General features: G+C 47.9%; 1 protein-coding gene across 2 annotated transcripts in view; it reads left to right on the forward strand.

Annotated features, from left to right (window-relative positions):
* The window catches only part of DNAH3 (dynein axonemal heavy chain 3), a 487,274-nt gene that overhangs the window by 82,772 nt on the left and 382,650 nt on the right, over positions 1–21,852 (forward strand). For both annotated transcript variants that reach the window (XM_073647962.1, XM_073647963.1), the window contains exons 6-7: positions 6,450–6,639; positions 19,903–20,098. In XM_073647962.1, the coding sequence (XP_073504063.1) occupies positions 6,450–6,639; positions 19,903–20,098 (386 nt within the window). The remainder of the gene's footprint in view (positions 1–6,449; positions 6,640–19,902; positions 20,099–21,852) is intronic.

The raw sequence follows: 21,852 nt of genomic DNA on the forward strand, positions 1-21,852 counted from the left end.
CTACAGATGTTATCAAGTTCTTAATGTCGACTACGCCACCCGTTGTGTTGCGGTCACTGTGGCCGCCGCTGCAGCAGGGTCCGCTGAGGCTGGTGGTGTTGGTGCAGCTTGATAGGATAACCCCCAACGGGAGGGGTATAGCCTCAGGGGGATCAGGTGCAGAGGATGGGAGTTGTGGTGATGCAGTGTAGACGGCAATCAGAGACAGAGTCGGGTTATGCAGTTTAGGATGTTTACTCACTGCTGATGTTCTGGTCACTCCAGCTTCGAGTGACCTCCCGAGCCGTGCTGCGTCCACCAGGTTCTGGATCCAGCCAACCCCCAAATAAGTCCGGAGCGTGACCCTGAGCTCTCCTTCTGTCCTTTCTCTGGCCGTCCCCACTATTGATCCACCCAGGTCCAGCTCCCTCGGGCCTTCTGTTGGGAGACCCTTGGCCTCGGGTTCCCTGACCCTCCACGTGGTATGCCTTCGTGGTGGATGTGGTGGGTGACCGTGGCAAACGCTGCCCACGGTCTCCGGTCTCTGGCTGGGGTGTGTTTTTGCCCCCACCAGCTTGGGTTCCGGTACCCTGTGCCGACTCTTCACCCGGGGATTTAATTTGGGTTCTTGGAGTCCTTTTCTTCTGTTTCCCCCTCTGGGTCTCTCTCTCTCCTCTCTCACTCTGGGTCTCTCTTCTCCTCCGCTCGCTGACTTTCTCTCTGCAACTGACCCTGTTCTTAGTTGGTGCCCACCTTATATACACCCTCTATGTGTGAGCTCAGGTGACCAGCACCCAATGAGCTCCTATCTTTACCCAGGCTGCTCCCCCTATCTGCCCCTACACTACTTGGGATGTACCACCCCCCTCCCACTCCAGCCAGGAACAGACTCGGTCGTACCTGCACATTTCTAAGTGGGAGTACCGTCGGTCTGCTCCTCGGAAATGGGATGTGTGTAGTGCATGCAGCCTACCGAGCTCAGTTCCACACTCCTTCCTTACCCGGGAGTGGAATATCACACCTCTGGGTTGAGGTGCAATACCCCTGTAGCAGCCGAATCCTCAGGGTGCTACATTCCCCCCTGGTAAATCACAGCACGTCCTCGGGCTGTAAGACAAAAACATCACAAAACATACAAAATTTTTCATAAACATATAAAACATATAAAACATTATATAAATTAGCAGCATTAAACATTCTCGTCGTCTCTTGTTCCTCCTCCGGTCACTGGGCAACTGTTGACCGGGCAAAGTGCGACAGTTCCTTTCTTTAAGGTGGTTTTACAGTAAAACCAGTAGGGGGCGCTTTAGGAAGCGCAACTATGTACAAGGGACAGTGTGGCCGCTCTCAGTCCTCGGCCAGGTATTGGGGAGGAATGACCGCTCTCAGTCCTCGGTCAGTGGGATTAAGGGTAAACGGGAGAACAGTTCACATCAGCTGGTCCCAACGGGGACTATATTTGCAGTAACAGTTTCTTTGTACCCCGGTCGGGTAACTATTTACAGCACCTGCTCCGCTGTACTTAACGACGTCTTCCTCCTGCTCTTTCTTTGGGGATCTTAGCTTCAGACCCGTCCGGGTCCTCTTGCTCTTCCTCCTCACATCGCAGCTCCTCCTCTGTCAGGCGATGCACATGGAGGGCGTAAGGTCCTTTGGCACACTTGTGCCGGGTAAAGGTGACCTCGTCCCCGATGTAAAGGTCACGACCTCTGTGCCCCTCCGGCAGATGGGACTCCACGTCTCTGCGCGTGACAAAGACGTCGCCGGGGGTGTTGTGGTCTCGGATGAAGCCCCACCCGTGCTGCATGTTGAACTTGATTACAGTCCCGGTGGTGCGGGGACTGTGCTCTGCACGGGGGTCTCTCCTGGCCCGGCTCTTCTGCTCTGCGCTCCTTATTTGAGCTTGCTGTTCCCGGACCCGCCTCTCTCTCCGCTCCTTCGCAAACTCCTCGAGCTGCTGTCGGCAGCACTCAGCACGCTCCGCTGCAGCTGCCCGAGTCTCTTGAGTGAACCCCATAAGATCTTCTCCGGTGGGGTCCCACTCAAACTGTGCTTCCGCTAGCGGGGGCGAGATCCTCTTTACGGGCTTTGGAGCCGGGATCAGGGGTTCATCCAGGGGTCTCTCTCTCCGGAGTCGGGGATGGTGGAACTCCGGTGGCCATATAAATGGCTGCCCATCCGGGCACGTATGCTGGGCGTACAGGTCCTCCCCCAGATGCGGCACTTTTGGTCTTACGGGCGCGGGCGCGGTGGTGGTGGCGCCCGGGTTGCCCGGGCCTTGCGGCCAGGCCTGGGGTATCTGGAAGGTAAAGGGCACCGTAAGGACGGCGGCGCCCTGGGCTACCTGGCCTTGCGGCCAGGCCGGAGGCTCCGCGGAGGTAGGGGGCGCTGTTGGTGATGCGACGCCCGGGAATTCTAGGCCCTGCGACCAGGCTGGTGTTGCTTCCTGTTTTGCCACGCTCGGGGTCGTTGCGCATGGCGTCACAGGGGTCGCGGCGGCGGCTTCCGGTTGGGGCCTAGTCTGCGTCGGTGACATGGCGTTTTCGGGCACAGCAGGGGGACTTTCGGGCTCTGCGACGGGGAGCTGGGGCAGGTACGCGGTTTCCCGGTTTGGGGTATAGACGTCCCCTTTACCTGCCTCCATGCGTTCGGCTCCCTTCTCGGCGCCGTCTCCGGCCTTGGGTCCTCCCGCGCCATCCTCAGAGGCGGTCTGTCTCCTCATCTTGGCTGGCGTGCTCCGGGTCTCGGTTTGCTGGGCCATCTCTCGGCTCCACTCCGCCAATGTCTCTCGCTGTACCCGGGCCATCCTCCGTGCGAGGCCCTCCAGGGCAGTCTGTGCACACTCCCGGTCTCGGGGGAGCTGTGCGAGGACCTCCACTAGGCCTAGTGGGGTCGTGGTTTCCAGCAGGCTCCTGAACAACGGGTCGGTGCTGCTCTGCTCTTCTTCCAGCAGGCTCCTGGCCAGCGGGCCGGTGCTGCTCTGCTCTCCCTCCTCGGTTTCTAGCAGGCTCCTGGCCAACGGGCCGGTGCTGCTCTGCTTTCTCGCCATCTCCGGGTAAGCTCCTCCGATATTCTTCTCCAGGCTTCTTGCCTCCGGGTGCGCTCGCTCCAGACTGCTCCAGGCGACACCCATCTTTTCTCTCTCCTTTCGTCTCCTCCCCCTTCGAGGGCGGTCCCGGGGCAACTTAGTGATTGTCAGCTCCAGGGGCAGTTCTTTCACGCTGACAGACACCTCTAGCATCACAGTCTCTGTTGGTGGGGGCGGTTTCCACTTTTGGCGCCATTTTCGGTCCTGGCCCACGATGGGAGGTGGCCTCTCGCCACCCTCTGGCACGCCCATAATGGCGTCCGCTCTTCCAAGGCGGGAAACCTTTGGAAATGGCGGGAATCGCTTCCCAGTGGCGGGAAACTCTGCAGATGGCGGGAAAACGCTGTTAATGGCGGACAACCGGCTGGAATCGACTGGTGATGGGGTCCGATGGCGGGGACCCTCCGGAACCGGCAGGAGACTTCTTTTTGAGGTAAACTTGCACTTTTCTTCAGGCACGCAGTACCCGGTGGTTGTGGGCACGTAATCCTGCCGACTACGCCAAAGTTGACGCGCCCCCTGGGCCATATTCTTTAGGGGGAATATCCGGAGCCGGATCAGATGGGGGTTGTAGTCTTCCGAGTGGCTGTGACCCGGTCCGTGCCCAGGGTGTCAAACTCAGTTGTATGTGGCAGTCCTACAGATGTTATCAAGTTCTTAATGTCGACTACGCCACCCGTTGTGTTGCGGTCACTGTGGCCGCCGCTGCAGCAGGGTCCGCTGAGGCTGGTGGTGTTGGTGCAGCTTGATAGGATAACCCCCAACGGGAGGGGTATAGCCTCAGGGGGATCAGGTGCAGAGGATGGGAGTTGTGGTGATGCAGTGTAGACGGCAATCAGAGACAGAGTCGGGTTATGCAGTTTAGGATGTTTACTCACTGCTGATGTTCTGGTCACTCCAGCTTCGAGTGACCTCCCGAGCCGTGCTGCGTCCACCAGGTTCTGGATCCAGCCAACCCCCAAATAAGTCCGGAGCGTGACCCTGAGCTCTCCTTCTGTCCTTTCTCTGGCCGTCCCCACTATTGATCCACCCAGGTCCAGCTCCCTCGGGCCTTCTGTTGGGAGACCCTTGGCCTCGGGTTCCCTGACCCTCCACGTGGTATGCCTTCGTGGTGGATGTGGTGGGTGACCGTGGCAAACGCTGCCCACGGTCTCCGGTCTCTGGCTGGGGTGTGTTTTTGCCCCCACCAGCTTGGGTTCCGGTACCCTGTGCCGACTCTTCACCCGGGGATTTAATTTGGGTTCTTGGAGTCCTTTTCTTCTGTTTCCCCCTCTGGGTCTCTCTCTCTCCTCTCTCACTCTGGGTCTCTCTTCTCCTCCGCTCGCTGACTTTCTCTCTGCAACTGACCCTGTTCTTAGTTGGTGCCCACCTTATATACACCCTCTATGTGTGAGCTCAGGTGACCAGCACCCAATGAGCTCCTATCTTTACCCAGGCTGCTCCCCCTATCTGCCCCTACACTACTTGGGATGTACCACCCCCCTCCCACTCCAGCCAGGAACAGACTCGGTCGTACCTGCACATTTCTAAGTGGGAGTACCGTCGGTCTGCTCCTCGGAAATGGGATGTGTGTAGTGCATGCAGCCTACCGAGCTCAGTTCCACACTCCTTCCTTACCCGGGAGTGGAATATCACACCTCTGGGTTGAGGTGCAATACCCCTGTAGCAGCCGAATCCTCAGGGTGCTACACTGTCACTGGTGAGGAAGATTCTCTAGGGCTAGAGAACAGAGCAACAGAGATGCTTCACCTAAATTGGGAGCCAGGGCTGAAGTTGTGTCAAGTACCTGTGGGAAAGATGACAACCCGTTGGGCTTTATCCTTTATATCTGCCTGTAAATATTGTAAATACTCCCAGCTACCCAGTAAAGTCCCAGTTATTGTAATGAACTTTGTGTCCTCTTTAAGTAGAAAGTCGAGGGTACGTCAATATTTCTCCAAAGTCGGATTGTCATGAAAACAACACCCACTCTTGGGTCAGACCTTGCAGCTCTCTGGCGCCCCCTTATCCTGCTGGTCAAACACGGTATTGACAGAGGATAAGCACGGGTGCAGCTGCTCTCATTTATGTCGACTATTGCGGCACGTGATGTGACAGGACGTATATATACCACCAGTTCCTTCCAGGAACGTATATATACCTCCGACTAGCCACCCTCAAACCACAATATCACATAAATACTGGTATACTGCCACCACCGATCGCTTAACAGGTGGATCGGGTACCTGGTAGGTAACGTGAATTAGCGGGTGAGGAACGTGTTTGCTCGACATAGGACAAGAAGAAAGAAACTGGTAAATAATTAATGATTTACTCCCAAAAGGTGGGCAGTGTTTACAAAATATATACAAGATATTATAAAGGAGACAATTTACATGTATGCATAAACAGTTATTAAAATAAAAGGGATAAGTAATAGCAAAACCTGCTTCACAAGGTGACTAGGGTGCAGAGTCTAAGTCCTGTCAAATTATCCAGTTGTGGTCCCTAGAATAGTCCCTGATTAGAGGCAGGTATGCAGTAGCGGGTAAGTAATAGCAAAGTCAGGAACAAAATGGCAGTCAGGATGAAATATAGAGAATAAAAAATGAGACAAGGACACAAAGATACAGCTTAGACTGCTCACAGACAAGGAGGGAAAAGACATGATTTTTGCATACGTATGCTCATTCTCGACGGTGTTTTAGAATATCAACATCATCTAAATTGCCTACATTTGCTCCTGAAGTCTCCCAAAACCTCCTGGAAAGCAGATTTGGCAATCACAACTCTTCCTCAAGGAATTCCTTTTTTCCAGGAGCCTCCAGGATGTTCCAGGAGAGTTGAGAAGCAAGAGTATGCTCTATTCATAGTTCTGGAGTACTATCGCTTACCTTTACAAAGTTTTTGAAGGCTTCTCGATCCAGCTACAAACACTGTTTCCAGATTATAAGTGGCTAATAAATTATAAATACCGGTGTCCGGACTCAGTGTTGGACTGGGGTACCAAGGGCCCACCATTAGCATTGACTCTGGGGGCCCACTGTTCAGCTACATGCAAATATTACATTATCCTCACTCACAAGTGTATGTAATGATAAACTAGGCCATTTTTTAAATGAATGATGAGATAGTGAATCAATTGTATTGTACTAACCACTTGTCACATAGGAGGGTGGGAGCCCACTCATATACAGGAGCCTACCTGGAGATTCACCTGCTGTCCGGTGGGCCAGTCCGAGGCCGTCCAGACTTACTTCCAGGCTATAGCCATTTTGCTTCTCCAGGGTTAACAGGGAGCAAACTGCCAGATGCAGTGGAAAAATTCTTCTTTCATGCACATCTTATTATGCGCAGCCCTCTTATTCTACATACTAAACAACAATCTTGATAACTGTTTCAGAGGTATTTCTACTACATACACCATGGGATTCAGAGCGAAATGCTGGCACCCCAGGAGATGCAGCAGATGGACAGAATCTTAACAAGTGTTCTCAGCCAACTCCCGAAAAACGCGGCTCTGGAGAAATTGCTTCAAGAAATAAAAGAAGAGATTGGATATGATTACTACCTGAGCCTTAGGAAAAGTATTGGTGAGAATTCATTCTTCATCTTCTGTCTCCTTAAAAAAGGGAATCAAATACATATCATTATGGGGGCAGTAGACTTGTACTTATTTTGTTCATCTTCTATACAATCTACATGACCAATGCATCCAATGCATAAATTATCCCCGCACTGCTTCAGGTGATTGACAGGTCTCTCCCGAAGTACACACATGGGGCAGACCAGTCAGTCACCTGGATTGGGGAGGTGAGAATTCAGCCGGAGACTGCCGGCCTTGGGCTCATCTCATCTCTCCCTCATGTCCCTATGCAGATTCTTGAACTATGTTCTCTCTAAATTCCCGGAACGTTTCAGAAAAAAAACATTCCAGGAAGCAATCGAACAGCCAGGCTCTGATTCATGCTGCCTGCAGTTTGGTTCCTTTAAATCTATATATCATTTGAAGATTAAAAGCCAAACTACAGGCAGCATGAATCAGAGCCTGGAATGTATTTTTTCTGAAACGTTCCGGCAATTTAGAGAGAACATAGTTCAAGAATCTGCCTAGAGACAAGATGGAAAGATGAGATGAACCCAAGGCCATCCCCGGCTGAATTCTCACCTTCCCGCACCAGTTGACTGACCGGTCTGCCCCATGTGTGTGACGCGCCCCCTGGGCCATATTCAGGGGATACCCGGAGCCGGATCTGGATAGGGGTAGTAGTCCTTGTGGCGGTGACCCGGTCCGTGCCCAGGGTGTCAAACTAAGTGGCAGTCTATGGCAGTAGATGTTAACTTGATCGACTACGCCACCCGTTGAGTGCGGCTTTGAAGCCGCCGCTGCAGAACAGTCCACTGAGGCCAGGTGTATGAGGATGTGCAGCGTGGTGGTATAACCCCCCACGGGAGGGGTATGGCCTCAGGGCAGCAGGGATAGATGATGGGGGTGATGGTGGTACACGAGCGCAACAAAGACAACTCGGAGTCTTGGTGGTGCAGTTCAGGGTCTTTACTCACGGTTACTCGGTTACTGCTCCAGGCCACCGCTGCAGAGGTGGCCGCCTGTGTCACGCTGTGCTCACCAGGTGAGGGGCTCGGTTAACTCTCAGGTCTTTCTGGAGTGCTTTGCAGGACCCCCTTTATGTCCCCTGTCTCTGGTCTTCAACCCCACTAGTGACCACGCTTATGTCCAGCTGCCTCGGACCTTCTTGGTGGGCAAACGTTGGCCTGCGTTTCCCAGGTCCTATGTGGTGCCTTTCTAGCGGGTGTGGTGAGGGGCTGCTCCACATGTAATGTCGCAGCCTCCGGTTCTTAGTTGAGGGTAGTTTCTCTCCTCCACTAATTTGGGATCCGGTTCCCATCTTCTTGACCTGACCCCCCTACTCAGGTAGCGGCGGGCGTGTGGTGGCTACCAGCCAGTCCACACCCCTGGGGTCCCCTCTGTCCTTCCTGGAGCTAAGTCTGCTTCTCTTCCTCCTTCTTCCCTCCTCCAGGCTCAGGCCTCCTGACAGGGCCTGCCTGTGGAGCAGAGCCCATAAAGCAGCTCTGCTCCCTGTCTTCTCCTCTCTCAACTCAACTCCCTTTCCAAGATGGTGCCTCCCTTTATACTCCTGTACAGAGTGCACCCAGGATCTACTTCCCCCACGCACACACTACCGGGTTCCCTTCTCTAGGTGTTCCCTCCCCCCACTCCAGCCAGGGACATGCTCACTCGTGCCTGCATAACTAATGGGAGCACCGTCGAGCTGTCCCCCGGAAATGTGGTGTAGTGCATGTGGGTGTTAGGGTCCTGAGCCACACTCCATCCTTACCTGGAAGTGAGATATCGCACATCTGGGTGAGATGCAATACCTCTGTAGCAACCGAACCCTCGGGGTGCTACATGTGTACTTAGGGAGAGACCTGTCAATCACCTGAAGCAGTGCGGGGATAATTTATGCATTGGACTCATCTCTTCTCTCCCTATCATCCCCGGTTAATCCTGGGCTTCTTTTAGCTTCTCCCTTCCGATGCTTGATTAACAGTGGAGACCAGAGGTGACATATTGCAGCAGTCCCTTTGTCTCTGCTGTCAATCAAGTAGCTGAGAGCGGCACCGTGGGGATAAACTAAGTGGGTTCAAGGACTGCAAGTACACTGATCCATCTACCACTGCATTTATGAGCCTAAACTGCATACAAATAATATACGAATTCCTGCACAACAGGGCACCAGATAGCAGAAAAATAGGTTTCTATTGAAATGCTCTTCACTGCCCTAGTCATTACTACTGCTAGCTTAAGGCACAAATAATTGACAGATTCCCTTTAATACCGGTGACTTATCCTTAGGCTATGGTCACATGACAGCTTTCTCTCCATCCAAGAAAATTAGTCCAATGTTAATCAAACTCTGATCAGAGTGTGATCAAAGTGGGATCCGATTTTCTCGGAGGTGGAGAGACAGAAAATGTCTCCACCTTCTCTACTATGTCAATCCATGAAAATCAAACCGCACTTGGATGACATCCGAGTGTGGTCCGATTTATTTTTATGGACCCATAGACTTGAATGGGCAGGTGCCATCCAATTCTCGGAGGTAAATTGTGCTTGCTGCAAATTTTTCCTAGGACCACTTTCCTCGGACCAAGAGATAGAATGACATGGGGACTAGCACTCATTCAATGCATCACTGGAGCTAGTATAGCGCTGTACATTGCATGGTGGCCATGAATGGTACTGCAGCTCTCTCCTATTCATGTGAATGGGAAAAGGCTAAAGCCACATTTAGGTCCGCAACACAATGTACAGGACTTGCTCCAGTTCCGAACTCTTTAATCGGTTGATTGTTGAGTCAGACCCCATCAATGTTAAAAGATTCTTTTAAAAACCAGACAGCTTTCACATACAAGCAAAACATAGAAAAACTAAGGGTGCAAATAATTGCTGTACAGACTTTTACATAGAGACATCCACATGCAGCTTTAGCATATTGAGAGGATGGGTTAAGTGTGGCTCTGTTATTCCAGATTGCAGATTTTATTGGACTGTGACAATGCTTAGAAAACTAAAATTACTAAACCCGGGGATCTCATCAGCAGGACTCCCCATGTGTACCTAATTTCCACGGTCCGGTAATATAAAAAGGCTGCTCTTACCATGGCATACAGACAGATTTTAATTCATCACAGTGATAGAACTTGCTCTCTCTGAAGAGTACAGATTGACACGCAGTTTTATTAAATGTATTTACCCGCTGGTCCACAATTAATGCTGTGCCACCGTTGCTTGCCCCTGGCCTGTCCTGACAAATCAAGACTGACAGTGTAAATTTTGATTGATGAATCAGTTACTAAAAAGGCTGATGAATCACTAGACATGTAATCTTACTGCAGATTAGACTCTTCTATGATCTTTCCAAACCAAAATAAAAAAATTGGATAAAGAATACCATCATCTCAAGGAGTATAAAAAATTATAACCTTCAAGTCAATAGTCGGCCTGACCTATTTACTCAATTTGGTGCTCAAGTTTTAATAGCAAGAACAAACTGATCAAATTAAACACCCATTTATCACATCATCCTGTTTCTTACAAATGGAAATCAAATAGCGGTTATGTTCAGAATCACAAATAAAAATATACCGTATTTGGGGACTATAAGATGTACTTTTCAGGAAGAAAAAATCTTGCTAAAAAAAGTATGTTTCTTAGAGGCAGCTTCTTATGATGGAGAAGAATGCTGACACAGCGTCCTACCCAATCCCAGAGAGAACTATGTAGCTGCACAGTTCTCTCTCCTCCAGCCCAACACTGATCAGTCTGATTGGTGCAGGGCAGGAGAGAAAGCTACCTGCACATCTCTAAAGCTGCACAGATCTCGCAGGTCCTTACTAGCTAAAGGACCAATCAGGTTATGTTATCAGTCCTATTCCAGTAAGGAACTTCAAAATGCGATCATGTTTACACTTCAATTAAATTCAGTGTGCATGTGTTTATGTAGCAAGCTGTGTTTGAGCATATGGGACAGCTGTGTGTGTATGTCTCAGAGCAGTGTGTGTGTATGTAGCAGGGCTGTGTGTGTGTGTATAGCAAAGCTATGTGTGTATATACAACACAGCTGTGTGAGTGTATGTGGCAGAGCTGTGTGTGTATGCAGCAGAACTATGTATGGAGCAGAACTGTGTGTGTTTATATACAGCAGAGCTGGGTGTGCTTTTAGTGTGCATGCAGCAGTGTCAGTGTGTGAGTGCATGTGGTAGAACTGTGTGTGTATGTAGCAAAGTTGTGTGTGTATGTAGCAGAACTGTGTGTGTATATGCAGCAGAGCTGAGTGTACATAATGAGCATGCTGTAAAACTATATGTGCATAATACACATTGTAGAGAAACACTGATATGAGAACTACTACCTCCCTATTCTTCCTAGTGCATTAAAATTTGTGTTATTGATCCCTCTACTTTTTTATACCGAGAGGGAAGTTTTAATAAGTAAGAAATATGTGTTTCCTATTTTCTGATATCTAAACCTAGGCTGCATCTTATTCTGTAAAGATAAATCTGTAATGGACTACTTAGAAATGGCAAAATTCGATGTGATGAAACTAATTAAGTTTCCTGGGCCACCTTTCTATCCCTGAACAAACATGCCAAACTCAGTTCATTGCTACCATTTGATATATTATATTGTAATTTGTAATATATTTCTCACGCTGTATCCAACTTGTCTTTAGCGCTGCATACATAAACATGGCGGTATAAACTGACAGACACGTGCAGCACCAATGCACAAGATCTCCGTTTGTGGACCAAATAGGTAGTACATTGGTAGGAAATAGTAATAGCTATTCTCCATGAAATAACTATGCTGATTTATCTTTTTGTTAGTACCTTGCTTTGTGCTATCCCTATGTTATTCCTCTTGGAAATGTATGAAAAAATTGCCTGGATTGTACCATTGCCCTTTTTCGGTGGGCTGTGTCCCAGCGCGCTCTGGCACTGTTCAACCTGAGCTAACAATGTTAGGTTTCATTCACATGTCCGATATTCTCATACGAGTGCTATCCATGGTTTTCACGGAAGCACTCGTACCTGTAATAGCCCATGGGATCATTCACATTTTCTCAATTCTTCGTGGACCAAGCAGTCTGCAGAAAATCGCAAAGACATTTCCGATTTTGATCCAAGCGTCAGCTCAAAATCAATGCTAGTTTATGGAACCATGAAATAAATCGGACTGCACTCGGATGGCATCCAAGTGAGGTCCTATTTTCACAGATTGACACATAGCAGAAGGTGGCAATTTTTTTTCTCTACATAAATGAGAAAAACTCATGACACGTTGACCATGCTCTAATCTAAGTCTGATCAAAATAATTGATCCGATTTTCTCGTACGTGAGAAATACGGAGGTGCGAATGAGCCTTTAAACTGTGCAGGTACACACCCTATGGAAAAGACTAATTGTGCCACTCAGTTTATAATTTTACTCATGCATTTCCAGGAGGAACATCAGAGTTCTCATCAGGAGGAACATCAGAGTTCTGGGAAAAATTGCTCCAGAATTATAGGGACAACAACTATGTAATAAGCAGATATGTCAGGAGATCTGAAATTTGGACACCTTTCCAGATTTTTCCTTGAATTCATAGCCGCCCTACTGACATGAAGTGTCACATCTTGTGAGCTATGGGGTACTTATCTCTTTCTGAAAAATATTTCTGGACAACAATGTTTTTTGTAACAAAAGAAGATATCAAATCCTCCGACACAGAGAGAACAAAATTCTCTATAGACTTGAAGAAAATTAAAGGTCATCTGAGAATACAGCAAGACACCACTATCCTCATGATCACAAGCTTCCAGTTTAGGGCACCTTTGTATGCTATAAAAGTAAAGTAAAGCAGTCCTATTTTATGCAGTTTAGCTCCATGCTCAAAAGCGGAGAGTCAAGCAATTTAATTCTTTATTGCCGATGCCAGCTTATATAATGGGTCATAAAGGCACAATTTAATCGTATGCAATTTGGCTGCCTACGCTGCCTACAAAGCTCATCTGTGTTGTAATATTACTTCCCTGTGTTCAGAGATGTGCTGTAATCATATTCACACATAGCAATGTGTGCAATCCCAGACATTGAGAACTGTGATCACATCCCGCACCTGTTCTCTGATAGCACATGGTGTAAAAACGATGATAAAAACCGTAAAGGGTTTCTAAAAGGGGTTGTCTACTTTATTTTAAACAAATGTGTTGGGGCTAGTGTAAGGAGATGGAAATGCAGCCCACATTTTCTCTTGAAGAAACAAGTGTTATTGCATTGTGTAATGTGAATATGATATGCGTTGATCATTTTTGTGTGTTCAGTGATTTGCATTGTTAGAGATGAAGCTGTAATCTGCATAGCAACAGGTAGTTGATAGGGACAGTTAGAGTTAATGTTTGGGACTAGCTCAGAGTGGGAAGGGATAAGCTGAAGGTAAAGAGAGACTGTTTCCTATCAGGGAGCAGATAGGTCCTGGAGTGCATATAGAAAGGACTTAAGGTCTAATGAGAGCAGTGCCACATTCTTGGGTGTCCCTAAGTGAGAGGAGACCGAAAGGAAGAGATGACGAGATCCGCAGCAAAAGTGACTGAGAGACAGAGTGATTTTTCGGAGACAGATCCTGGGAGAGGAAGCCAAGCAGTAAGGCCCAGAGTTTATAACTCCTGAACGTAATGGGCCTAGACAGTACACGAGAAGAAGAAAGTGCCCCAGGTGGGAGTTCCAGAGCCTCAGCATTAGAAAAGATAAGTACCGGCCAAAATGGCACCATAGCTCCCCTAAGGAAAAAAGTACACGAAACCGTGGATTGACCGTGGACTCTTGCTAAGCTGAACAGTAATGTCGAGCTGGGTTATGGTGAGGAAGTGGGAAACAGAGATAAGTAAAGAGAGTAAAGAGAAACAGTGAGAACGGAGGACAATAGAGAGAAAAGAGGAAGGAACTTGTGTGAGGACAATTCTCTGTGTGTTGAAAGTAACGTTCATCAAGAAATGTGCCTGTTATCTCCTGTATATAATCCCTTCCCAGTTATCGTTGAGTAAAAACTTTATTTTTGACTGGCGGTCTCCCTCATTGAACTGCCCAACACCTGGGCCTGGCAAACCAGCAACATCGGTTACATCTGGCGTGGACGGGCTTAGCGCCCTCACAGCACAAGACCACACACCCAGCCAGGACCTCCACCTTCCTGTAACGTGTCGGGACGCAAGAGAAGAGCACCTCGACCACGGCTACCGCCCCGCACCACGTTACATTAGGATTTTGCAGAACTTTCTAATATGTATTACACTTGAGGAAACCGAGGGGCAGTGGCTCAGAGCCAGGGACTAAATCATCCCACTGCACTAATATAACAAATTAAACTGAAAGGAGAAAGTGCAGAAGGCCAAAAAATAACAGTAACATTTATACATTTTTATTGAGTCTCATCAAAAATATAAAATGAAAAATAAAAATGCCAAAAATACAGAAAACACGATGGTGGGTGAGCCAAAAAGGTGCACATACAAGTGTATTGCACAAATATTGAGGGAATGACAATGTAACACTGAGGATTCACAGACATGTGTAGAGAAGGCAAATAATGTCAAATCAACTAGTATTGTAGACCAGGGAAGAAGGATTAATAATAAGGTTCCTGAGGACAAAATCAAAAATGCTCTGGTAGTGTAAGGATTGCAAACAGTGCCAAGAAGGGCAGCACAGAGTGCACAGGCTCACCCATTATCCACCCGACGAGCGTTTCGCTACAGCTTCATCTGGAGAACATACAAATCTGCCTATTATTTCTATAAAAAAAACAACTCGCTGTTCATATGTTCAGGAATTTGAGCATCTTTTAGGCTATCTGCACATGAAGTCTTTTTCAGGCAGGGTTCACTCTGAAACCTGCTTGAAAAAGGGCGTAATAAATGCTAAAAGCGATTGAGCATATGCACCGCAATGTAAAAACTACTTGCTGCTCACATGTTCAGTCTTTTGAGCTTCTTTTAACCTCTAAGTCACAGATTGGTTGAAAGTGACCTGACCGTTCTTTCAGGTGGCGTCCGTCTGGAAGCCGCTCACTATTTTATACATATACGATAAGTAAAAAAAAACACTAGCGGCAAAGGTGCAGTAAAACCGACTGCAAAGATGCCAAAGAACACACTTCAGGAAAAACACCGTTGGCTGAACATTCCAGAAATGCCCTTTCATATATTTTCCGATTTATAATATTTTCTATGGACCTATAAATGTAAGCTCCCCCCATGAACCATGGGCTTGAAGAATCGTAAATGCAAGAATTGAGTACCTTAGCATAGCTAACGTCTGGCCATTGGCAAACATCTTTAGGCATCTGAATGCATGGCAAAAAGTTATTCAACAGCTTGAATTTTTTTTAATTTTGTATATTTAGGGGCCGATTCCTCAAGACACTCGCGCTATGCCAGTCTTGCTGGAGTAGAATGCTCCAAATTCATTAAGAGGAGCGTGCCACTTAATGAACTGGACCTCTCTTCTTAGTGATGTGTTCCTCCATGCACGACGCCAGAAATCCTTCTCCAGTCATCAACTGGAGTAACATTTCGGGTGAACAAAACATTGGCACACTTGATGAATTTGATGGGCAGGCCACAACCCTACCAAGCTCTGCCCATTTTGGCAGAGCTGATTCAAATTGGCATAAAAATGCCAAAAGTCAAAAAACTTTCAAAACTTTTACACCACGTTGTTTGGGTACAAAACTTTGATGAATCGGCCCCAAAGAGTTTAGGGCAGCAGCTGATCACCACTTGCTCCTCCAGAAGAATTACCATGTGCAATGTGTTAACCTGGGCTTCTTGGGATTGGAGGGAGTACCACGTGTCTGTGCTTATCTTCCCATACCATTTTCATATGCAATAAGGAATTAGAGAAGCATCTGTTGAATCTAAGCCCCTCACCTTCCAGGTAAAGAAGCCATGTATTTTTACACTACTCTCCTTCCAGCCTGAATCGTGCATTATCATACAGAGAATGGGTTTGTAATAAAGAAGGAGAATTTGTAACACAGAATACGCGGTTTAATCAAATGTGGTTGGAAAGAGATTTTCAGCCTTGCATAGCAATAAAAGCTAAACCCAATTGTTTCCACTCTTCAGCATGAAATCTTATAGAGTCCATGATGGATCATTGTGAATGGGGAGATGTGGAATACCTGAGTCTTTAATGCACCGCATTGTAATATTTCTATGCATCTCTCTTATAGGTGCCTTTTAAGTCTCGTATAGAGCAACCTGCATAGTTATTGTGGATTATTGTGAATGCTAGGACATGGAACATATGAGTCCATAAAACATTAATATCCCCCGACTGTTATTATTGCTTCTTGTCATATGAGGGTTTGTGTGATCTTGTAGCAAACCTGCATAATCCCATAGTAGGAGAGAGTGAAGAATTTGAAGGAAGCGTTGATGGACGCATACAGAAGGATCACAATAGGCCAACAATATTGAGCCTGAAATCAATATTTTATCGTGACCAGGGAACATTTGGAGCACGTTTGTGCATCCAGTCCATCTGGAAGATGTCCTGGGGTCAGCACGGTGGCTCAGTGCTTAGCACGGCAGCACTGGGGTCCTGGATTCAAATCCCATCAAGGACAACATCTGCAAGGAGTCTGCATGTTCTCCCCGTGTTTGTGTGGGTTTCCTCCGGGTTCTCCGGCTTCCTCCCGCACTCCAAAGACATACTGATAGGGAATGTAGATTGTGAGCCCCAATGGGGACAGTGATGATGATGTATGTAAAGCGTTGTGGAATTAATGGCCCTCAGCAGGCCAGAGAGGAGTGCACCTGCGCAGGAGCACGATGGGGGACACGGTGTGGATGACATAGGACATGTCATCCACATGAAGCAGGGAAAGAGGATGATGATCGTAAGAAGAGAGGAGGCGCCGGATCAAGACCAGAGACGCCCATCGGACCGGACTGTGCCATCTGTGCATATAATGAAGCTCGGTTTTGTATATTTCAGACCGGATTGGGGACCATATACAGCATACTGGAATGCTCTAACAGAGGGCTAAAAGATGCTGGTCGTACATTATATGGGGGAAGCCTAGTGACAGGTTCCCTTTAAAGGTTTGTCTAGCAGAACAATAATATGCTCCATTGTGTGTGGCCTTTATTAAAGGGAACCTGTGCAGCATGTATCAGCCACTAGCTGTAGTGTCCTAGCCATCTATAAACAGTATGTCTCTGAAACACTGCGGCGTTTCCGAGAAACGCTTACTTTTGATAGCAGCAGGGGACTGAGCTGCGCGGGTGACTAGTCGTACAGGCAGGTCCCCGGCGGCTCCTCCCTGCCTGCTGATAGTGACAGACAAGCCTCTGCCTATGTCCGTGTACAAGGGACCTTTGTAAACGCTTAGGAAGCCTTTGCAGGTGTTTTTTGCTAATTATTCTAACTTACTGAGATAATGACTTTTGTGTTTTCACTGGCTGTAAGCCATAACCATCAACATTAACAGAAATAAACACTTGAAATAGATCACTGTGTTTGTAATGACTCTATATAATATATGAGTTTCACTTTTTGTATTGAAGAACTGAAATAAATTAACTTTTTGATTCTATTCTAATTTAGTGAGATGCACCTGTATAATCTTCCCTCTCTTTCTGTGCTTTCTATTCCGTTTTAAGAACAGAGAAATGGAATTCTTGTAAAAAAAAAACAGATTTATTACAAAATGGATGCAAAATTAAACAAAAGGGTACCACTGACTAAAACGGGGTCCTTATGGTTTTCCTTTTTGGGTCTATTTCAGTAATGGAACAAAAAGAGCATCACGCAGAATGTTATGTTCTGTTAAAAAAACGATGATAGGGTTTATTTCTATGGCTGCTTTTTATCCTCATCCTCTTGATACTTCAGCTATATATATAATCGTCTTATCCCGTCTGTCTGTCTGTCTGTCTTTCTGTCTGTCTGTCTGTCCAGGAAATCCCGCGTCGCTGATTGGTCCGGCCGCGACCAATCAGCGATGCGGGATTTCAGAAAAAGATGGCGGCCGTTAGCGGCTCATCTGCCGGACGGAGGTCAGCGGCGATGCAGCAGGGAGATGACCGGTGCGAGGCGCTCATCTCCCTGCTGCCGGCAGCACAAGTACCCCACAGGCGGCGCCGCTCACCTCCATGCGGCTAACGTCGGGAGATCAGCGGCTTGGCCCGCTGATCTCCGGAGGGCAAGTGTGAACGGAGGACCGGGGAGCGGCGTCGCCGGTCGGGATGCTTCTGCTGCGAGTAGCCGCTCATCTCCCGCTCATCTCCCGGCTGAAGTAGCCGCACAGGCAGCGCCGCTCCCCGGTCCTCACTAATACGACGCTGATTGGTCGCGGTCGACGCCCGCGACTAATCAGCGATATGGGCGGAAAATTTAAACGCCGCTCTGCTGATTGGTCGCGGTGGCCGGCCGCGACCAATCAGCGATTTTGGTGCCAAATTTCAACAACGCTCTGCTGACCGCGACCAATCAGCGAGATTGGCGCCAAATTTAAACAACGCTCTGCTGATTGGTCGCGGCCGCCAGCCGTGACCAATCAGCGAGATTGGCGCCAAATTTAAACAACGCCCTGCTGATTGGTCGCGTAAGCAACGCTCTGTTGATTGGTCGCGGCTGCCGGCCGCCCGCAACCTATCAGCGAGATTGGCGCCAAATTTAAAAAACGCTCTGCTGATTGGTCGCGGCCGCCGCCCGGCCGCGACCAATCAGCGAGATTGGCGCCAAATTTAAACAAGCTCTGCTGATTGGCCGCGGCCGCCGTCCGGGAGCAATCAGCGAGATTGGCGCCAAGTTTAAACACCGCTCTGCTGATTGTACCAATCAGCGAGATTGGCGCCAAATTTAAACACTGCTCTGCTGATTGGTCACAACCGCCAGCTGCGACCAATCAGCATTATTGGCGCCAAATTTAAACACCGCTCTGCTGATTGGTCGCGGTCGCCAGTCGCAACCAATTAGCATTATTGGCGCCAAATTTAAACCCCACTCTGCTGATTGGTCGCGACCGCTGGCCGCGACCAATCAGCAATATTGGCGCCAAATTTAAACACCGTTTTGCTGATTGGTCGTGGTCGCGACTAATCAGCGATTTTATAGCCAAATGTAAACAAGCTCGCCGGTCCTCACTAACACAGTTCGCTGATTGGTCGCGGTCGCCACCCACGACCAATCACCGATATTGCCGCCAAATTTAAACACCGTTTTGTTGCTTGGTCGCGACTAATTAGCGATTTTGGCGGCTAATTTAAACAGCGTTCTGCTGATTGCGCCCGGTCGGCCGCATACATATTTTAGAATACCCGATGCGTTAGAATCGGGCCACTATCTAGTAACATATAAGACTCCATCATTCCCACATACAGTATATATCTACATCCAGCATGAAGTGCGTATAAACTGCAGCACAGGTCTCCCAATGTGTTTTTGAAAGCTGGAAGTCTCACAAACATGTCAAAATAGTGACACAGTGGAGAGCCCGATTTTTAAGCCAACTCCTGTCTCCTTCTATAAGAGGGCCATAGATTTAATTACCCAATCAGAAAGATAATATTTTACTTTTCTTAATTATATATCTGAGAAATGTTTTATATCTTGGTCTCTTTTCACTTCATGACATTTATCATCTTTAAAGAAGCACTCCTCCTCCTCCTCCCATCAACATTTTTATCTTCTTAATATATAGCAATCATCATATTATATAGCATTGTGCACTTACAATTGCTTATTTTGCCTTTCTACCCCTTTTCCAATAGGTCTATGACATCACGTGATTAAAACTGACTAGCTGAATCCTTCTAAGCTCTAGAAACAGGAGGTCAATTTTCTCTGCACAATTCATGAGTCACTGCAAAAGTCTATGGCAGAGAGGAGGAGGGAGCAGCTGGGTCAGGAGGTAAAGAGGGGAATGATAAATGCAGGGACAAGAGACTTACAGTTTCTACATAGAGCTGAGAAAAGAGAATAATTAACTTGGTAGAAAGGCAAAATTAGCAATTGTAAGTACACAGGGATTCTTTAAAGATCTTTATTCATGGTTTAAATAGAAACATAGCCATGTGCTTATAGGTTATTATTCTTATCATCTTTCCAAAATCTTAGTCTCATATTTTGTGGCTTAGTTATCCAATGTGTATAAAGCATTATATCTCTGTTTCTTTTGCAGGTAAATCACTATTTTTTCATGGCCTGTCACATAAATATTTCACAATTCCATTTCTGATTGTATGATGATGAGGATATTGATTTTTTGGTTTCTATTTCCCAGTTGATTACATCCTAAAGGATCCAGAAGAGAGAGAAAGGCTGTTTATCTGCAACATACCTCGTTCTTTTCCACATCGGGTAATTCGTGCCCCTGTTCCTTGGCACTCTTCATACAATGATGTCCATAATTGGAATGAACATCACCTTTTCACAACCAACCCCATGATGTTGACTTTGCAAGAACTCTGGGCTACTCAGTAAGTAATATTATAGCTTATTGTAAAGATGCTTGAAATACTGCTTAGAAAAAAATGTTATTGGGCATTGACACATAGGGCGGTTATATAGGCTTTGACTCAGACTGTGGGGGGATACCTGGAGTCCCTGTTGTCACATCCTTCAAGGCTGTATGCTCTACAGAGGTGAACTTCCTAACATGGGACCCCATCGAACAAGCTACAAGGAAAACCTCTGGCTACATGGCAAACCTCTGTGTGTCTCCATATAAAAATATAGGCATATGTAGCTCCAGTAAAGCCTCATAGAAGGTTTTGGGCACTTTAATAAAGCTCAGTGCCACTTAGAGACTGTATGGAGCTACGATATACAGTAGCTATGGGCTTGAGTTCAAGATATTATGGATTCATCTGGTCGATCAGTGTTTCGCAAACTCCAGTCCTCACGGTCCCTAACAGGTCATGTTCTCAGGATTTCCTTAGTATTGAACAGGTGGTGGAAGTATCATCAAAGCATCAGGAATTCTCTCACCTGTGCAGTACTATGAAAATCCTGAAAACATGACCTGTGGGGGCTGTGAGGACTGTAGTTTGGTTAACACTGTGCTAGATCATTTTTAAGCCCCCATCCTTACAGTGGTCTAAAATAAGAAAAAGGAATAAAACTCACCTAACCAATCCCTTGACGTTAATGCTTCCCTAGTTTCCCGCTAGTCTTTGTTTACCGCACGGTAGCAATGACGAGGCTTGTCAATATGTGACTGATGCAGCTAGTCTCTAATGCCGGGTTAAAAGAGACTAGCATGGGCCTAGAGAAGTGTTACGGATCCGGGTGGTGGAACCTCTGTGCTTTGATGCAAGGAGGGACCAGGGGGACGTAACTAAGTGCCTACTTGGACCGACCCAAGTCACACGGCGGCTTAGTCGACTCCGTGAACCGGGGAAGAACCGGGCAGGTGGACCAGGTGCCACTCTGGGACCGACCTTGTGTGAGAGCAGGTGACTCCCATGGGTCAGATGACAGGAGCTGACCGGTACAGCGGATGAGCACGGCAGGTAGGCTGGTGGGTGATCCAGGTAGACAAGCAGATGGGTACAGCAGGTAACTTGGCAGGTGCTCCGGGTAGGCAGGCTGGCGGGCACGGCAGGAAACTGGCAGGTGCTCCGGGTAGGCAGGCTGGAGGGCAGGACTGTTAGACAGATTGGCGGGAAAGGGACCTGAGAGCTGAGGAGAGTGTTAACACACAAACAACAACCTTGCACAGGCACCTCCATTTTGGAGGAGGTGCTAAATATAGGGGCAGTCCTCCGGCCATTGGCCGGGGATTCTTTAGGACGGCGCGTGCGGCCTCTTCAAGAGGGAGGGCGCGCGCGCGCCCTAAGCACAGTGCCCGGGAAGCTGCGCGCAGTGCGCGCCTCAGCAGCAGGAGGACAGGAAGACGCCGGACCGCGACCGGTGATGAGGGGAACGGCGTCTCTGCCCAGCAGGAGGCAGAGACGCCGATGCTACAAAAAGTGTTGGAGCATGAGCAACAGTGGATTAGTAGGGTGAGTTTTGCTACAGTCAACCATTGTAAGCTGTTTGTAAAAAAAATTCAGTCTCTTTTAAGGGATTGTACACTTCTTAGACAACCCCTTCTAAAAACCTAGATTCCCACCCCTGCCCCCCCACAGTAAAATAACAATACTTATACTCCCCTCTTGTGCTGGTGGGATTTCAGTGGTGTCAGCACTGGCCCTCCCGGGGCTCGCGTGACATTATGATGTCATGCAAT

This window comes from Phyllobates terribilis, unplaced genomic scaffold (genome assembly GCF_046119375.1).
Source record: "Phyllobates terribilis strain yellow unplaced genomic scaffold, ASM4611937v1 Scaffold_9__5_contigs__length_417890890, whole genome shotgun sequence".
NCBI lineage: Eukaryota > Metazoa > Chordata > Amphibia > Anura > Dendrobatidae > Phyllobates > Phyllobates terribilis.